The following is a 20097-nucleotide window of genomic DNA, read 5'->3' as shown; positions in this document are numbered from 1 at the left end:
ACTTGAAGTAGTAAGAAACAGAATAGAAGACAATACCACAAAGGTAGAGTTAATATGACACAATTTCCATGCCGTTTAGGCCACATTGAAAACGTTGGGAGTAAGAGAAGTAAAATAATGACATTTCTAATGCATAATTATAACTCTATTTTTTAAATATTCATAAATAAATACCATATCAGCATCATCATCATCATCATCTGGGTATCCTTCCAGCGGGCCGGGTAGGACTTTTGTGGACAATATGCCTCCATCGGTTCCTGTCACCATAGAGTTCCTCTCCTTTCGCATCCTGCAGTGTTGTTCCTTTCTCAATAAGGTCTGCATTTATTTGGTCCAGCCACCTTTTTCTGGAACGTCCAAAAGGTCTCCTTCCAGGTTCTGCCATTTCCAAGTATTGTCTGGGGGTTCTAGTCTCTTCCACCCTTTGCACATACCCAAACCATTTCAACCGTGCAGTGCATTGTCTTTCTTCCATCGTACAGTGATGATTCCCTTTTCATCTGTTCATTAACAAGTATATGTACACTAGTTTTATGGCATAGAATTTGGTTTAGTGATATAAACATGTTACGATGAGAGCTTTTGTTATCAAGTGACAACAGTGATGAAGAATTTGTAATAAAGTTTTTATTCTAATCCACCTGTTCAGTACATTATAATGTTGTCACATTTAAAATATCTTCATTAAGAGGCGGCCGGAGCTGGAACGGCCGGCCACCAGCTCAGTAGTTGTTGTAACATGGGTCAAAAGTTTGTAAGAGTTTTTATAAGGAAACGGAACAAGGTAAAATTATTTTGTTTCTATAGCGCATGGGAGTCTGTGATACACTTTTCATTAGTGCAAAAACATTTCAAAAAGAAATGCAAATATAGTTATAAAATGGTAATTAAAATAACGAATCTCCATATGAAATTGAGCTCTGAACCGCGGTTTTCCTAAACTTGTTTTAAGTCAAGATCGTGTTCAAATTGGAAGCAAACTCTACCGTAGCGAAGTTTATATTTTTCTCTAAGGGGCTACTTTAACATACTTCAAAATTAGGGATTCTTTATATATTTAATCGTGATTTTAATAAAGCTCTGCTTATTGACTTACGAGTGTCGGCCGAATGCTAGTGCTGGTAGTTCAGCCAGTTTCCGTCAGATGCCGCAGCGCCTTGTCCTTGAAGAGGGATGATGACAGATTAGCTCTTACCCACGCAGGGATGTGGTGAGCGAGATCTTTAGCTTCTATCAGTCGCTTCCTCACCCTTGCTTCATAACAAGCGGCACTGGACACGCTGACAATACTTTGTTACTCGCTAGTTGTGGTATGACCTTTCAATCATGTCATGTTTTAATATGCCGTATCTTTTTACCGAGTGCAATGGAATGGCAAAATGCTTGATTTGTAATAAGACATTAAACTTTATTAAAAATTTTAACATTGGGCGAGCTGGCCGTGCGGTTAGAGGCGTGCGGCTGTGAGCTTGCATCCCGGAGATAGTGGGTTCGAATCTCACTGTCGTCAGCCCTGAAGATGGTTTTACGTGGTTTCCCATTTTCACACCAGGAAAATGCTGGGGCTGTACCTTAATTAAGGCCGCGGCCGCTTCCTTCCAACTCATAGGCCTTTCCTATCCCATCGTCGCCATAAGACCTATCTGCGTCTGTGCGACGTAAAGCAACTAGCAAGAAAAAGAGATGTCACTTGAAGAAGAAGGATATATGAAAGTGAGGAGCCCGGCACAAGTAAGTGGAAATAAAGCTAGGACTCAGCTAAGGGCTATGTGGTTGCCAACCCAGACTCCCAAGTTCAGAGCCTATGGGGCCCACTTTAGTCGCCTCTTACGACAGGCAGGGGATACTGCGGGTGTTATTCTACTACCCCTCACCTACAGAGGGAAGTTGCAGTGCCCCTCAGCTGTTGCGTTCTTTACCAGCACCGTTTCCGGTAGGCCTATATTTTTGAGCTTAGTAGTTACTCTAATTACACTCCACTCAAGTCATGAAATACAGAACTAATGGACATTTAGATGCTGTAACATTTATTATTTAAAACCTATACGAAAACATACGACTTCAAATCCGTCTTTGTAAAGACAAAGAGACTCTCACAATGGCTCGGGAACGCAGGCCTTCTGCCCCTTGGCAGGTTCGATCCTGGCTCAGGGCGGTGGTATTGGAAGGTCGACACGTTAAAGAACTCTTGCGGGACAACATTCCGGCACCTCTGTGTCTCCGAAAACAAGTTATTTGATCAAATTCAAATTTTAACACAGTATGCAATGGGATGTTTTATACATTGTTTATATATTTCAGAACTGTTTGTTTCCAAGAGGAAAAAACTGTTATAAATTTGTAAGGCTCTTTTTTTTTACTCAGGGTTGTTGGAAAATTCCGTTCTTGGTCGCGTTACAATATTTATCGTATGTCCAAAGTATCACTGTATGACTAAAAAATTCGTAAATGAATTAACTTCTGTTATATCAGTTTGTATTTTCATTTTCAGAATTATACGAATTATGTATCACTGACTGCTCGGTACAGGGAAAGATGTGAGGGGGGACGGGATTGATGCTCTACTTCATTTCAACATCGGAAACAGTGTTCGGCGTGCTGGCCTTTGGTCACAGGGGTCCTGGTTTCGATTCCCGGCAGGGTTGGGAATTTTAACCATAATTGGTTAATTTCTCTGGCATGGGGGCTGGGTGTATGTGTCGTCTCCATCATCATTTCAACCTCATCACGACGCGCAGATCGCCTACGGGAGTCAAATCAAAAGACCTGCATCTGGCGAGCCAAAATTGTCTTCGCACACTCCCGGCACTAAAAGCCATATGACATTTCATTTATATTTGTCGGAAACAGTACCTTATTTTGACTGTTTTGCTCAGCACTAACCCATGCTCAATAATTTCCTGGAATGTTTCGCATTCCGTACAAATGTCAACACCATCAGCTCCGTGCAAGTACTGTATCACAACTTCCTGGTGACAGACTATGTGACGCTGGAGGGTGAGAGGGGAATCGCTCGCTCGGCCTTGGCCTGTCTTACTGACATCTATGCACCCGCGATGTAACTATCAGTGGAGTTAGCTGTCGACAGCAACGAGACTAGTGGCGATATTTTGAAATAAAATGTGAATCTAGAACTGACTCCGGCCGCCTCTTAATTGACAAGTCACTTGCAGTGATGAAGAATCCAACAAGAGAACTTACCAAGACACGATTAATTTTCATAACATCACTTTGATGGAATTTCGCGAATGTTTTCATATTACCCCAACACAGGCTGACTATATTCTTGAAATGATCGGTCATTTATTGAAACATGTAACAAAAAGAAGTCAATCCCGTTCTGAAAAAGAACAAATTCTTATATATTACATTGGTTAGGAAATGGTGTCAAGCTGCACGTGCAGCAGCTTTGCATGGAACATCAAAATCAATTATTTGCAGAAAGTCGTAGATGTTATAGTAAATGTAATATTTCCTAACATAGTACGTTAGTCTGATAATCCACACAATACAGCGACGGAATTTCTAATGACGGGTGAATTTCCTTCTGTGTGTAGATGTGTTGACTGTACTCGTGAAGGGTCTATGGAATCTTGACCAAAATACAGGTTATCGCCGTAATATCCACATACATCATTAATTTGCAATAAGAGAACTAACCTCGAAGGTTTTCCAATTACTACGAGATGTAAGGAAAAGTGAAACGAAACCGCGTAAAAGTCATGCTAGTTATTTTCATCACGTATATCATGATTGCAATATTTTTATACCGTTATGTATAGTATGAGCATGTTCGGCTCCATGGCTAAATGGTTAACACGGGTTGGCCTTCATTTCAAGGGGTCACGAACGGGTCAGGGATTTTAAACCTTTCATTGGTAAATTCCGACAGCTGGGGGCATCTGCAACTCGGGCAACTGCAGCCAGTTTCAGAGGCCACACGCCATCATCATTATTATTATATTTACATGATGAAAAATGCCCAAATACAGTACCTGTATTTTATTATTTTGCTTTCCCCCTATTTTATATATGTAACCCGCATTTATAGTTTTCCACATCTATTGTCATTTTCCTCCTCCCCCTTGAAAAACGATGCATCAAAGTTTTACTGTATACACTTTTTAAAGCAATATTTAAACCCCAATACACTTGGTTACTAGGAAACCAATATAAAACAAATCCGATTCCCTAAATATCACTTAATATTTCCTAATATATTGACTCTTGCACTGCCCTAAAGCCATAAAAATCAGTAAAATAATACATAAAAAATAGACAATCGCTATGAGTAATAAAGAATTAACGTAAACGTTAAAACCAGGAGAGACAGTATTCAAGGATGTTAACAGAGTCGCAAATATTATTTGGTCAGTTGGTCCTAATGATCAGTGGACCCTTTATCCAGACATCGGTTTAAATGAACTGCCACCATGTTTGAATCTATAATCCCTCAACTTTGCATTATGGTACAGCAATACTGCACAATATGGCTTTTTTTGTGTGTGTAAATGTGAATCTTCTCTGCCTTCCTATGTGCTGTTTTGTAGGCATTCCAAAACGAGAGTATTTTTTCACTGAGAAACTATTGATATAGGGTAACTTTTGTGTGTACAGAATCTTTGACATCATCATTCCTCATATCTTCTGTTGTGGCATCCAAATGTTTGTGACAGTAGAGTATCTGATGCCAGTTTGAATAATAGAGAGATTCACCTTTTTTATGTTTTTTTTTTTTTGCAGTGCTTGGTAAAGTCCATTTCCTTTAAAGGTTCTGGTTTAGTACTAATGATAATGTAACATATTGAATGACTTAATTAAACTACATTCATGTTTATGAAATTTGCAATACCACGAACAAAAGTTGAAATGCATGTGAAATTATTAGTATATCAGAGTCAATGGCTGTAAACCTATTCCCAAGTGTCATTAAGCCTTGTCATGCCGGCAGTATTAAGAAAAACCAATATTTTCCAAGAAAATGAAGTCTTTTTATAAGCTTTTCATGACTTATCTGCTCCTATGGGATATGTCGTCACAACAGCTATGAAAGTGCGAAAGTAGTGGACCGAAGACAACCGGCCACATCACAAAATGAGGCAAGGCTCATAAACTGTGACACCATGGATGACAGACATCTCATTGGCATGTTGGTTGTTCAAAAATGTCAAAAACATATCAGATGTAAGGCTTTTCAGGTGTTTGCTCTATTAACCAGCGTTTCGTCTTAGGTCTGACACTAGACTCATCAGAACGGGATGTGTCAGACCCTACCCCACTGACGCTGGGGTGTATGCAGGTGAACTTATCATGTTGGTTGTTGACTGCAGGAAATCATGTTTTCACTCCAGTGATAAGGTGAGAATCTATTTCCCCTTTTGTATTCTGATAGACATGATTTTAAATATTTTGGCTATTCCACTGTGATTAAAATTATTTAATACAAAAGTTTTTACATAACTTGATACTTAACATATCAATACATAAGACAAAGAAGTATTTTTTCTGATAAAGTAATCTTCTACCATTATATCTACAACAAAGTCTTCCAAAGTCATACAAAATGGAACTTGCAGTCCTGTACATCACCACTCTTTGTACAAACGATACTTGTTTCTGTTCAACACAAGAGTTCATTACATCAAACCACAACACACATCTTAAGGTTTCCAAAGTCTGAGAAGACCATCTTCACTGTATGTGCAGAGGAGATTCTGATGAGGATGATGCGCTACGCCAATCACATCTTTTTCATGAACCTGGAAAACAATTTTCCAAGAAAATGAAGTTATTCTAAAAGCTTTTCATCTAGCAATCATTACACAAGTGAATTGAAAAACAACCAAACATAAAATATTGGAATAAGAATACTGACTTACATTAAGAGTACGCTCCAGTTTCCCTGATGATGTAGAGAAACAGTACAATACAAGATCTTCTCCCACACAGTAGATCCACTCACCACGTGGCGATAATGTAGCACATACGAAGTCTCCACCCTCTCGCTTACCACTTGAGAAGGAGCGCACAATCTGCAGGCATAAAATGCATATTTTAAATTCAGAATATTTTAATTGTAAGGAAGAAATAAGGTTATAAAATACTTTGTCTTAAGAATTCAACAGTTGAGCTAGCTGCAATGCCAGACATGTACTTTAGATCCCTGCCAAGAGAACAAGAATGACTGAGGCCGCTAAAGCTGAAATAGGAGAGCATCCTATGTGAAATCAGAAGGGTATGGGTTCAGTTCCCACTGGTGTCCATTTGATCATTTTAATTCTTTACTTAATATCTTTCTGGCATGTACGGTATGCGCCAAAATATACGGTACTCATTTTCGCGCAGCGCGCATGGCACGCCTGAGTGTCTGCGTGTTGTTACATCGCCATGATGAATTGTTAGTTGTGTAAAGAACGTTATGCTCTGTGATTGGAAGTGACAGTGGGTCTCGCGACGGAGGAAAAAGTGTTTATAGTGGAGTATAATTTTCGCTCGTACGGAAACGGTTATCAAGGCGGGCTGAGTTTAACCTTTTCACTGCCGAGTTTTGATGAGCAGCCGAGCCCGGGTCGGGTTTTTTTAAGGAAGAAGCACTTTGACAGATACATATTTACTGATACTATTAATGGAATGCATATCGTCCCCTTAGCCCTGCAGCCCAATACGATGTCGGGGATGAAGTGAGATTATATTTTAGACCATATTTTACGACCGGATGCCCTTTCCGACGCAAACCTCAGTTGAGAAGATAATGAATATGAAATGAATGATGATGATGATGGTGAATGAAACTGGGTACAGAAGTGAAAGTAATCGGCTATGGCTTATGAATAGGAACTGTCCCGGCATTTACTTGAGAGTGCAAAAGGGAAACAACAAAGAAAAGAAAAGAAATTCTCAAGACAGCTGACGATAAGGTTCGAACCCACTCGCCTGCCGAGTGCAGAGCTTGACTCCATAGACGTAGCATGTTAATACGTGCAGCTACTCCGCTCGGTGATACTTTTACTGAAATATAATATAAAATTCTTTATCCAAGAACTGGTAATATCAAAATCATTTACATTTGGGGAAAAAATAATTTGTCTGAGGAAGGGGTGACAATTCCGCATGAGACTCATCATTACTACTTTGTCTCGCACTTTCTTGTAGTTCAATGTCGCCACTTAGATATTCTCCACCTTCATTATCAAAATACAGCTCTCCAGAATCATTCAATTTCTTAATCAACAACAAGAGATGAATGTATATGAATGTATATTTCAAGACGCCATGATGGCTACACATAAGCAGGAAAGATGTTCCACGCCAACGAAGCTGAAATAATACCTGATCGCTTTCAAAACATGCGAAATGGAGTGGCACATCTGCAGTACAGGACTTCTTTGAGCATTTCCACGGAATCTCAAAGCATGACATTATATCGCGTTCGTTTGTGAGATCGGTGAAGTACACACGGCACCGAAACGTTTGGCGGACGTGGCACGGCATTCTAAAACATATATATACGGGTTTGGCAGTGATTGGGTTAAAGTTAGTGGAGGAACAATATCGTGAACACTTCAATAAGCCAGCACCAAGCAACACAGTTATGCTATCTATTGTTAAAAATTTTTGTCATACGGGTAGTGTATTGTGTCAACGCAAGGGAAAGTCTGGTAGGCCAGTAACTGTGTCCACAAATGAAAACCATGGACGTGTCCTCAATCAGGTGTTGCAGTCTCCAAAGCAAAGTCTTCGGCGAACAACCCTGAAATTAAACATCAGCCCAATGTCACTTCAACGATTGTTTAAAGACACAGGTGGATTTCCGTACCGAATACAGGTTGGGCAACAATTGACGGAGCACGATAGGCATGTCGGGGTGGAATATTGTGCACAATTTTTGGCCATGGCGTACGAGGATCCAGATTTTTTGTTCAACGTGTAGTTCACCGACGAGTCATATTAACTTGGACGGTTTTATCAATCGCCAAACAACTCGCTTTCTTGGTTTCAAGATGCCAGACACTATAGTCCAGAAACCGCTACACAGTGTGCGTAGTTAACCAGGAACGCTATAGGAACCTGGTGGTCAGGCCATTTATTCAGGATCTAAGAAGGTTTTTGTCGTGCCAGGAACATGCAGATGAAGAGACAGTGGTTCCAACATGATGGGGCGACCTGCCACACCGCTCGACAGACTATGGCTATGCTGCAGGAAACCTTTCCAGGACGAGTAATTTCCTGCGGGGCTGAGTTCCCCTATCCGTCACATCGTCCCCGACCTCACACCACCTGATGCTTACGTGTGGGGAATGTTAAAGGAGCAAATTTTCAATTGTCCAGATGCACCCAAAACAGTGCCTGCATTACATCAGAAGATCGTCTCGTTCTTTGGGACTCTGCAGCAACCTATGTTCCAGAATATGTTGGAAAATCTGCGTGATCATTATGAACACTGCCTACAGCGCAATGGAGCACATTTTGAACATTTACACTGTCTGTCTGTCTGTTAGGTCATCAGCCCAGAGGCTGGTTGGATCCTCAAACAGCACCACCAACGGTTATGTGGTTATAAGGAAACCCCAAAAACCAATGGCAGCACCAAAATGAGGCGTACTAGGCAATATGAGGAGTGAGGTAGTTTGCCATTGCTTTCCTCACTGGATCAGAAAGTACTATTGCAGCATGACTGACCCTATGAGCAGCACCTTTCATAACACTCAGATGCACTAGTCATGCTCTGAATGTCATTACTCAGCACTGCCCATACCCCAGCAACTTCCATATTGTCACAGCCATGGATGTTGACTGGGACTTTGGTGGAAGCTACACTTTACTCTGGCCTGTGCCAAGAGATGGATGCAAAAGTACTGTATCCATCAAGAAATGACAGCAGGCAGACATTTACACTATCATCTCGATAAGTACGGTAATGACAATAAGACTAACATAATTTCTGTTGTTGTACATTTTGGCACATACTGTACTACTGTCAGTTGCTGCGATCTGCAGCTGAGCTAGGGGGGTCATACCATCTCCGTGGATCAGCATGACTACATTCAGTTTGGAAGGCATCACATTATAAGATGGTCAGGAGTACACTGTGTAAACGTAGGCAATGTTTTGGATACTTAAAATATTAGCTGAAGAATGGAAGAGAAAGAGAGAGAGGATGAAAACGTTCTGGGAGGAGAAGAAGAAAACCTAAGCCATGACAAAGCTGCCCGTGGTCGTACAGAGGCCACAACGAAAGAAGTAAAGGAAAATGCCTTGAAAAACTAGTTGTTGAAGGAAAAGTAAATGGTATCAGGCCGCACGGAAGAGCTTTTGGACACACCAGATCAAAGACACAACTCACGCACCTCGTCAAATGACAATTCGGAAAGCAGAAGACCATAGGCAACGGCAGCTGCTGTGGACACCATCAAATAGTAAAAGTAAGCATGAGATCACAATACTCAGACATGATTTATGCGAATGAGAAGCAGAAGAAGAAGGTTTCATATACCTATCATTTGCATTCACTGGAAGCACTTCAAATTGTGTTACAATAGAATGAGCTCTCTGTTGTGTACCCTAGTTATTCTATTCTTCCCAGCCGTGTGCAGGACAGGTAGTGTGTCTGTCTGCAAGTTGCCTGGAGGCTGCAATCCTGCCTAGTCCAAGGGGTTCACTTAGCCCCACAAGACTAACTAAAGAGCTGCCTGATATGAGACGCAGTGGTTTTGGTGATGAAAGCAAAGCAATAAGGCTGAGGATGTTTTCACATTCACTGCACACTTCAATATCTGAAAAGCCAGGATTTTTTATTTATTTATTTACTTATTTATTGTGTTTTATCGCATGTTTGAGACCATATTAAACTAATGAAACAAGTTTCAGAATTTTAGGACTGTTAGGTCATAAGATATCCATATGGCAACACTAGGCTCTTGCACTACCTATTTTTAACAAGGAGGTTTGGAAGTCCAATTTAGATTGCAAAGTGGGGGGTTTTTTTTTTTTTTTTTGTACAATAACGATATTGAAAAACCTTAGCATTATTTATTTGGAATATCAGTTTCCATTCCCATCACAGCTAAAAGATAGAATTACTGAACAAAGGAGAAAATATTTGTGTGCAGTACAGAGAGACATAAGTACAGCTTGTTGCCAGTCAAAACAAAACACTCACTGGAACAACAGAATAAAATCAAAAATAAGAAAACTAAGAATCAAAGTTCAGATGCAGTTATAGTCTATAGAAGAACTACAGTAGTCAATATTTTCAGAGGCAGATAAACGCCCACCCTCAATACTTGCGTGTTAGGCACAGAGATAGAGAATGACAGCCTTTTACTGTCTGAATATCATCCTCCGTGTCCCAACAAGAACTTTTGGAGGACAACTTACTGTATCCAGAAATGGAACATATGGCGATGAAGCAACAAATTTCATCAGAAGTTATTTGCGAGTCCGTATAGTTTAAAAACATTGCATATTTTGTAGTCTCTCAAACTAAATGTTCAATCAGCTGGTCATGATTAAATTAAGATATACTGTATAATGGTTGAACCTTTTCAATACAAGTAGAATTAGATATGTAATGTTATATTCCTAGTTGATTACAGCCCAGCTACATGGCTAAATGGTTAGCATGCTGGCCTTTGGTCCAGAGAGTCCCGGGTTCGATTCTCGGCCGGGTCGGGGATTTTAACCTTAATTGGTTAATTCCAATGACTCAGGGGCTGGGTGTGTGTGGCGTGTTCAGTATTAGAAATCATCCTAGGTAGGGCCCTCATCTTCACAGACATGCAGGTTGCCTAATAGGCTGTCTACGAGAAAAAGAACTTCACCAGGCCTCTCCGAAGGCCATACACCATTATTATAGTTGATTACAAGCGGTACCGGTTTCGACCACTATTCGAGGTCATCATCAGCCAATCACTTAAAAAATATTTTAAAATGCACAGGGAACCAATATGTGAAATATAAATCTTTCACCAGTTGCAGTTCAGGTCATTATAACATTTAAATTTATACCTTACCTTACTACCTCAAGAACGTCCTGAGCTCTCATCTTCAAGAAATAACACACTATGTTAATGCGTTTCTCAGTTGTTCTAATATAGCGCTTTTTAACTTTTTCTCTTCACAATTGTTTTTTATGTCAACTGTTCTGCATCTCCAAACTTCAAGAATCTGACATTCAAGATTCTATAAACATTAATATATATTTCTATTGTCAAGTATATTAAACTGTACTGTACAATTTCGCGCCTAGCAGCACTTGCAGGCTTGATCCTTGAACTATTTATTCTTTCATCGAGTTTCATAAACATTTGGAAGCACAGAGCCGGTCAGCAAATGTTTTGCTGCTTTCCAAGAATTTGCGTCTTGCTTCATTTATGTGATCGATCCTCGACTTCTTCAGGATTTTGGGAACTTTTAACACGCAGTGCTAATCTTTAAAGTGTTATAAGTGCTTCATGATCTTCACTTATCGGTTTTCTGTGCATTGCTTTTATATTTTTTAAGTGATCGGCTGATGATGACTTGGAATAGTGGTCGAAACCGGTACCGCTTGTAATCCACTCAGAATGTATCATTACATTTCTAATTCTATTTTTTATTGAAAAGGTTGAACCATTATATATCTTATTTCAATTTAATTGTGAACTCAGTTCAATACAGAACATTATGAAATTCTTATCATCAGCTGGTTATGTGCAAACAATTAAAAAATGTCAACAACAGTCATGGATTTGCATTGCTATAATTAGGCTCCAGAAATTTCAACAGTCATCCTATATCGAAATTAGCCCCTTCGGTCCATCTTGGTTTGTAATAATTTGATTTATTCTTCTCTCTATCAGTTACCCGCTCTTTTGCTGTTTCGGGAAATAAAACAGATCTTGCATCAGTAGACACAAAAGGCACTTCATCCTGTGGAAACACACCTTCACCATCGTAACTAACCCCAATTCTCTCATTATTTACAAGCTTCATTTCAGCACTGACACGTAACTGTTGAGAGCTGAGATTATCAACAAGCCTGCCATCATCTTCATCACCAGGAGCCCTCATTTGTAAGTACACTTAACATCGGGCAGTTCCACACAAAAAATCACCATCGAGATCCTAAGTCAGTAGCATATCCAGTGGTTGTAAAAGGGAAAATCCCTTCTTGCAATGAAGATGTATGAATTATGATAAAATATCATGATATGACAGCTGCAGCTATTTTACTGAGTATAAACGCATGGCAACGCTAATGATTCAACAAGCACTACTAGGGCATTGTGCGCCCGTACTGTTTTGAAATACTTACAACATATATAATGAAGTGCACACAACACTAATGTGAACATAATCTAATGAAACAACTTTATTTATAAAATTTTATATCCTTACGAGAAGCCGGCAGCCATTTTTTAGGATCTCAAAATAACCAACAGTCCACCACTCCTTGTGTCACAATAGATTTTAAAATTAAACAAACGTGATTACTCGATCCTACATACTCTTCTCTAACTGCTGGATGACACTAAAATCTTACAGATTCTTTCTTGTTGCCAACAGTACTAAAAGAAAAGGCGCAAAAATCGTTGCCATATGGCAACACACGGCGCTAATGGGTTAATGAGCAGTATATGCCTCCAATGAGCTTCAGGCTGTTGGCCATCATAAAACTGAGTTGCAGGAAGGGCTGTCTTGTCTATTGTATAGTTTGTTTCTTCATATGAGACTTGTTTGAATTTTGGAAGTATGAGTCCATATGCTACTGGCCAAGTGTCTATACTGGGATAAGAAGAAAAAAACTCTCTTACAAATATTTATCTTCTTGTTAAGCGTCATGTGCAATGAGGAACACACCGCCTTCGTCTATTACATAAATCGTGTAATATTTTCCCAGAAGTTCTCTTTTATGAATGCCTCTACCTTAGAAAAAAATCTTACTGTAAACAATGCTCCAAATCTGAATACAGTGGAACCTCGATTCTCCGTTTTTGGAGGGACCATGAAAATAAAATGTACAAGACGAAGCCCTAGACCGGGGTCGCCATCTCTGCATTAGATAGCTCCTCAATTAAAGGTAAGTATGTAGGCTGAGTGGACCTGGAACCAGCCCTTGAAAAGTGCCTGACCTGGCCGGGAATCGAACCCGAACCCTCCGGTTGAGAGGCAGGCAATTTAGACCATAAAACAAGTATCAAACATTAATTACTGGTACGCAAGTTCAAAATCTCGATACTTCATATTCAATTTTACAGGGGAAACTTCCGTCAGTTTCCCATGAAATTTTCTTTCAGTTAAGCAACTTTGATTAGCCAAACTCTTCGAAAAATCTAATAAAATAAAGCACATTAGATACAAAAGCGCCCAACATGATTGCGAAATCCCTTCTTTTCTTAATCTTCCATTGTAATTTGGTCTTCGGTATATTGTTCATAGTTAGTTTTTGGAAATCTTGTACCACGTAAATTAGGCCTACATCGACTTTTAAATGTTACATTGAACTCGAGAACATGGTTTTGAATCCAAGTATCGATTCTCAAAAGTTCTTGAATGCATTATATTCAATTCTGCTTGTCACTAACCTAATCCAATCAAATTGGAAAGAGAAAAAGATATCATCAAAACTTCAGAAATTATGGTTATTTGTGACCTTGAGCTCAGCTGGAAAGCGCGCTCGCTGCACATGCCAGCACGAGTTGGAAATTATACAAACCATTTAAATGTAACATGCGCAAATAAAACGACTGTGGTTTTTCACATTTTAACATGAAAACATAAAATTCCCAGTCTTATTAGGACCAATCCCAAAACCTCCCAAGGTTTTTTGTATGTAAGGTGCAATATCTGTTCTGGTCTCGATATGCGATGCCAAGATGGTCCCTTATGCATGTTCACCGCCGATCACTTTTCCAGTACAGTACTTGCTCTAATTATCGCAACGACGGGACGTTAACGTCAAGATACATAAGTATGTCATAGCTCTCCTTTCATGAGATACAGTTTATTGAAAAACGTTTGATCGAGGATTTAGCGTTGATGGGACCGAAATTTCTGGACGGTTGATCCAGGAAATCATTTCTTCGAGGAACGGATAATGCAGGATTTTTACAGCGTCATTTAATTACAATGCTTGCCGGACCACGTAATTTGAATGCATAATCCGGTAAAATGTAGATTCCGGGAACGGATAATCGAAGTTCCACTGTATAATGCTACTTTCATCTGGTCTCTTCAACCAGATGGAAGATTTTAAACATACCATTATTCATGGAAATGTCTTGTTTAAATTTATCCTGATTCTCTGCAACCATTATTAAACATACATTATAATATATCCGTGAAAATACTATAATACAAACAAACAGAACACTCATTCAGCAAGTTCTTACCTGTCCCTGCATGTTCATAATAACCACTGTATTAGACCGGTTGCATACAACAAAATGTTCGGGATTCTTTGGTAACAAATGGATACTATTCACTGTTATGTCAGCAGCACCAAGGGATTTAAATGTGTTCGTGCATTCTGTTGACTTTATACTCCACACCTTGACAGTTCCATCGGAAGAGGCACTAGAATAAAGGAAAGGAAGAGATATTTAACATAAGTTCATTGTTATAAGCACAAACAAGGTTTTATGCTGTCAATAATTATTATTAATACTGGTGAGTCATTACACAACAATGAAAATTATAGTAATATTTTTGGTAGACAACTGAGCAAAATTTCTGCTTAAAATGGTACAAGTGGATACATACAAATTACACTGCATAATCCTACTGAAAAAAAGAAAGCCTGCCACATTTATATGTGTGTATCTTCCCACTGCATATATTATCATCCTAACTTTTGTTTTGGAATTTCTTCTTCCTTCCTAGCCCATTTCCCATTACATGGGGTCTGTTTTTCTGCTATGTCTCTTCCACAGGGCTCTGCTGTGAGCAGTGTTGCCAACGGTGGAATAGAATTGCCCACTAAATGACTGCTAGAAAACCACTAGCCCCCCCCACATCAACACGAACATTAAGTATATCCTTGTAATTCAAAGGTTAAAAGTTTTTGAAGTATATTTCGAGATGAACTTATCTAATAGTCTTTTCCTAACATTTCGATAGATGGCTCAGAGGAAGAAGCAGGAGTAGGAAGAGATGTCGGATATGTTTTCAAAGTCCCTACCAAGTCGAACAGTCCAACACAACAACATGTTCTGGAATAGAAATGTCCCCTGTTTGCAGAAAGCAGTTCTCCATCAGTTCATTCAGGAAGTAGTATATTTTGATAACACTAGCAACCAGAAGCAAGTAATAGTGTTCGCTATAATTCAAGAAAATGACTAAAGAGATACAACATATCTATATAAATAAAAATGAATCGCTAAATGTGTTGCTAAGCGCAAAACTCGGGAACAGCTGGACCAATTCAGCTAATTCTTTTTTTCCAATATTCGTCGAAGTCTGAGTAAGGTTTTTACAAAGAGAAAAAATGCCAGGAAAAATGTAAAAAAAATGTTCATCTCTCTTTCCTTCTCCCATGTTTGCGCTTAGCACTGTCCTCCTCTAATCCAGCACGTTTGCCAAATGTCCGTAAATCTCAATGTTATCCGTTAAAATGGGTGAATATCGGATTATGTACAAAATTTCAAGCCACATTTGATGCCATTAACAAAGAAAGGTTTACAAAATAATTGAGTGTGAAAATGTTAATATAATGGAATTATACCTCAAATGCAAAATCTTCACTGCATAGAACTTACCATGTCATAACTCCTATTTTATATTCACTATATTTGTAACTTTTTCACTGCTGTAAAGGAACATTTCAGCTTGACATAGATAAGTTTGTTTTTAAATTTAAATGATAAGAACATGCACTATTTGTGTTTCTTTTCAGTCATGTTCAGAGATTTTTATGTGCAGACACGAAGTCAGTCGCTGGCCAACTTCTTTGCTAATGAATTTACATGTGGGGTCAAAGCGAGGCAAATGGTCTTCAGATATAGAAGTTATTTTTGAAACAAACCCCAAGTTCTTATCTTGCTTAGTTCTCAGTAGTGACAGGAAGAATGTCTCCTTGGGTTTTGGTTTCGTGCGGGCTGGCTGGCTGTCTCGACTGCCGGCACGGATCTCCCAAACATACGCCCTTCAGACAGTCGCATGCAATGTCGTGTTTTGTTATAGTTAGAGACCTTTGTCTACCCTGATTGTTTTTAAATCTTCGCTTCTCAACAAACAAGTTCATGGATTTCTTTGGTTGATTGGTTTATTTTGTGTCTGCTTCCATATACAGTATACTCATTTCAAGACTCATGCTGCTTATAAGACGCGGGCGGAGCAACTTCAGTCGAAGAACTCTAAATGCTACAAGTCAAGCTAATTTTCAGTCTAACCGGACTGCACAATAACGTGATGAGCAAAATGAAACTGAAAGGATTTGAATATCACAAACTTGTGCAGCACATCGTTCAGCTAATAATCTTGCAAGTTTGAATCGAGCTGCTTTCAGTTACGATGTTTCAATTGACTACAGTGCCTACCAATGCGTTGCTATTGGATCTATGCACTCAGTTTGCCAAAATACAAAAATGATGCCGCTGGATTGTGTTGCGTAAATGGCAAAGTGAAATTAGTGCCATTGATTCCACTACCAGATCCATTGTACTCATTGGTTTCAGGAACAGGAACAAATTCCATACATTTCCTTACAAATATCCAAAAATATAACAACTGCTTTCAAATGACTTCATTTGGGGCAACAAATGTACTTCGGGACAATTTCATGCCAACTTTCAAGGTAACATATAACATTGCTTTCTTTTAACATATAACAAACAGACTTATCCCCCATATTGCTTTGTTTATTTTATTTTATAGTTTTTGTGACAAAAATAATAAACGTGTCCTTCTTAATTTACAGATACAAGGCCAAATATATCACAGAGCAGGTTCACTGTTGCCGATGTTAGATGGCGACTACAAATTCCTGCAAATTTATTTCATGGGCAATTCAATACAAGAAATTGATCTGCGTTGTGCACATAACAGTTCAGTGAAGAGGTCTATTGTAGAACAATTACAAACTTTCTTTCATCAACACAATCAGTTGATTACATTGTTCAAAACTGCACTGGATCTCATGTCATCTGATAATCACAAATTGTAATCAGAGCTGATAGAACTCCTGTCGGCCAATATGCAAGACGTTTCAATGCATCAACAATTGATGAAGTAGCCATAGTTGGAGAAAATGCGGAAGCCCGTGATATTGTTTTACACCGCCGGAATGATCAGTTACAGTGTGTGTATGAAACACACCGCTCATACGATGCGCTACAACATCCCATCATATTTTGGCAAGGTGAAGATGGTTATCACTTCTTGATCAAGATGATAAATCCCCTTACAGGTAATTATAAATATGGATATTTTGTATCAGCTAATATATGTATTATATGCAAGTTCACTGTCATTAAAACAATAATTTATTTACAGGTGCCGAAACCAACAAAAAAGTCAGTTCAATGAAGTATTATTCATACCACCTTATGGTTCGTGAAAATGAAAACAATCACATATTGAAACGCCTGTGATTATTTCATCAATATGCTGTTGATATGTATGTCAAAACTGAAACAGTGCTTTTGACTTTCATCAAGTTGAACCAGAGCAAACTCTGTTCTGAAGAGTATATTCACCTTCGAGATGCGATTAACAGTGATGGAAATGCAGAGAATGCTGGCCAGATGACCTTTCTTCCAGCAACATACATCGGAAGTCCTCGACATATGCATGAATATGCTCAAGATGCCATGTCGTATGTTCATCATTATGGCACAGCAGATTTATTTATCACATTCACGTGCAATCCGCAGTGGATAGAAATCAAACAAGAGTTATTCCCTGACCAGTCAACCATTGATCGCCATGACATTACGGCTAGAGTCTTCCAACAAAAGTTGAAAACTTTAATGGATTTCATTGTGAAACATAGCGTGTTGGAGAGACGCATTGCTGGATGTATTCTGTGGAGTGGCAAAAACGTGGATTGCCTCATGCACATATTCTGATTTGGTTGGTTGAGAATATAAGACCAAATGAAGTTGATGAAGTGATATCAGCTGAAATCCCTGATGTACAAATAGATCCAGACTTGCATGAGGTAGTTATTAAAAACATGATTCATGGTCCCTGTGGAACATTTAATCAAAATTTGCCATGTATGGTGGATGGTAAATGTTCGAAGCGTTATCCACGGGCATTAGTGAAAATGAAAACCTACAACCTTTTTCCCAGTCTTTGACCAGGTCAGGGATATAATGAATAAACCATATAGGCTATTATTACAATGGGGTTGCCACTCCCAAGGTGATATTAGTGAGTGATTAATGCTAGGAAATGATAATGGAGAGTGTTGCTGGAATGAAAGATGACAGAGAAAACCGGAGTACCCAGAGAAAAACCTGTCCCGCCCCCGCTTTGTCCGGCACAAATCTCACATGGAGTGACCGGGATTTGAACCACGGTATCCAGCGGTGAGAGGCCGACGCGCTGCCGTTTGAGCCACGGAGGCTCCCCACGGGCATTAGTACCAGAAACAATTACCGGAAATGAAGGTTTCCGCTGTATCATCGCCGGTCGACTGCAGACAACGGAAGATCAACAATAGTCAAAGTGAATCAACAATACATTGAAACTAATAATCGTTAGATTGTTCCATATCCACCGATCCTATCAAAGACTTTCAAGGTGTACATCAATGTTGAATCTTGCCATTCCGTCAAATCTATCGAATACATGTGTAAATATATAACCAAAGGAAGTGATATGGCTGTGATTGGAGTTAGTGCAGAGAATTCCAATGATGAAGTTACGCAATAGCAAATGGGCCGCTACGTTAGTAGTAATGAAGCAATTTGGCGCATTTTTTCTTTTCCCTTAATGAAAGACACCCCACTGTTGTTCACTTAGCCATACACTTAGAAAATGGTCAAACAGTATATTTCACAGCTCAGAACGCATTACAACGAGCTGTTGAACCACCATCTACAACCTTAACCAGTTTTTTAAAATTGTGTCAGAATGATGATATCGTCCGAACACTGCTATATTCCGAAATGCCAAAATATTATACCTGAAATCAATCCTCAAAGAAATTTCAATGACAGAAACAAGGAAAACCAGTTCCAGGTTACCCAAATGTATATTCCACCGATGCAATAGGTCAAATTTATTCAGTCCATCCAAGCAATGATGAGTGTTATTTGCGATTGCTATTAGTCAATTTTCTAGGCCTAACATCATTCCATCATTTACAAACTGTTAATGGTGAATTGTGTGACTCTTACAGAGAAGCCTGTCTACATTTGCAACTGTTAGAAAATGACGCTCATTGGGATCAAACTCTCAATGATGCTGTAATTTCTTTACAAGCTCATCAAATACGAACATTGTTTTCTACAATTATATCAACATGCTGCCCATCAAAACCAAATGATTTATGGATCAAATACAAAGATGATATGTGTGATGATATCTTGCATCAAATGCGCATCACAACAGGAAATCCAAATTTACAAATAAGTGAAGAAATGTACAATGAGTCATTGATAATAATTGAGAACATGGGCTATCATGTCAAACAAAGTATTATCTCAATTAGGCATGGCCGCGCCCTATCGCCCGACGCACAACACTTTTAATCAAGAATTGCAACGCGAAAAGCTGTACGATCTCGATGCATTAAGAGAATCAGTTTGAATAAATCTTCCGCTTTTGAACCAACAACAAAACTATGTATTTGATACTCTAACGAAAGTTATAAATGATGGAACTGGAGGGATTTCCTTCTTGGTCGCTCCCGGGGGTACAGGAAAAACTTTCTTAATTACAGTGATTTTAGCAACAATTCGCTCACACAATGAAATTGCACTCGCACTTGCTTCATCAGGCATTGCAGCTACATTGTTGGAAGGTTGTCGAACAGCACATTCAGCACTAAAATTGCCCTTGAATATGCAAAGCAATGAAACTCCAACCTGCAACATATCGAAGAGCTCTGCAATGGCAAAGGTTTTGCAGCAATGTAAATTGATAGTGTGGGATGAATGCACCATG

The 20097-nt window shown here is 39.1% G+C and overlaps 1 protein-coding gene across 1 annotated transcript in view; it reads right to left on the bottom strand.

Annotated features, from left to right (window-relative positions):
• Positions 1-5419: 5419 nt before the first annotated feature.
• The window catches only part of Smu1 (Smu1 spliceosomal factor), a 32600-nt gene continuing 17922 nt past the window's right edge, over positions 5420-20097 (bottom strand). The window contains exons 9-11 of the mRNA XM_067153837.2: positions 14376-14559; positions 5883-6035; positions 5420-5762 (exon numbers count right to left, since the gene is read on the bottom strand). Coding sequence (XP_067009938.1) covers positions 5664-5762; positions 5883-6035; positions 14376-14559 — 436 coding nt within the window. The 3' untranslated portion in view covers positions 5420-5663. The remainder of the gene's footprint in view (positions 5763-5882; positions 6036-14375; positions 14560-20097) is intronic.

The sequence above is a fragment of the Anabrus simplex genome, chromosome 9 (assembly GCF_040414725.1).
Source record: "Anabrus simplex isolate iqAnaSimp1 chromosome 9, ASM4041472v1, whole genome shotgun sequence".
In the NCBI taxonomy this organism is placed as follows: Eukaryota; Metazoa; Arthropoda; class Insecta; order Orthoptera; family Tettigoniidae; genus Anabrus; species Anabrus simplex.
Note: the sequence above shows the minus strand (reverse complement) of the source record. Positions and strands in the feature narration are given on the sequence as shown.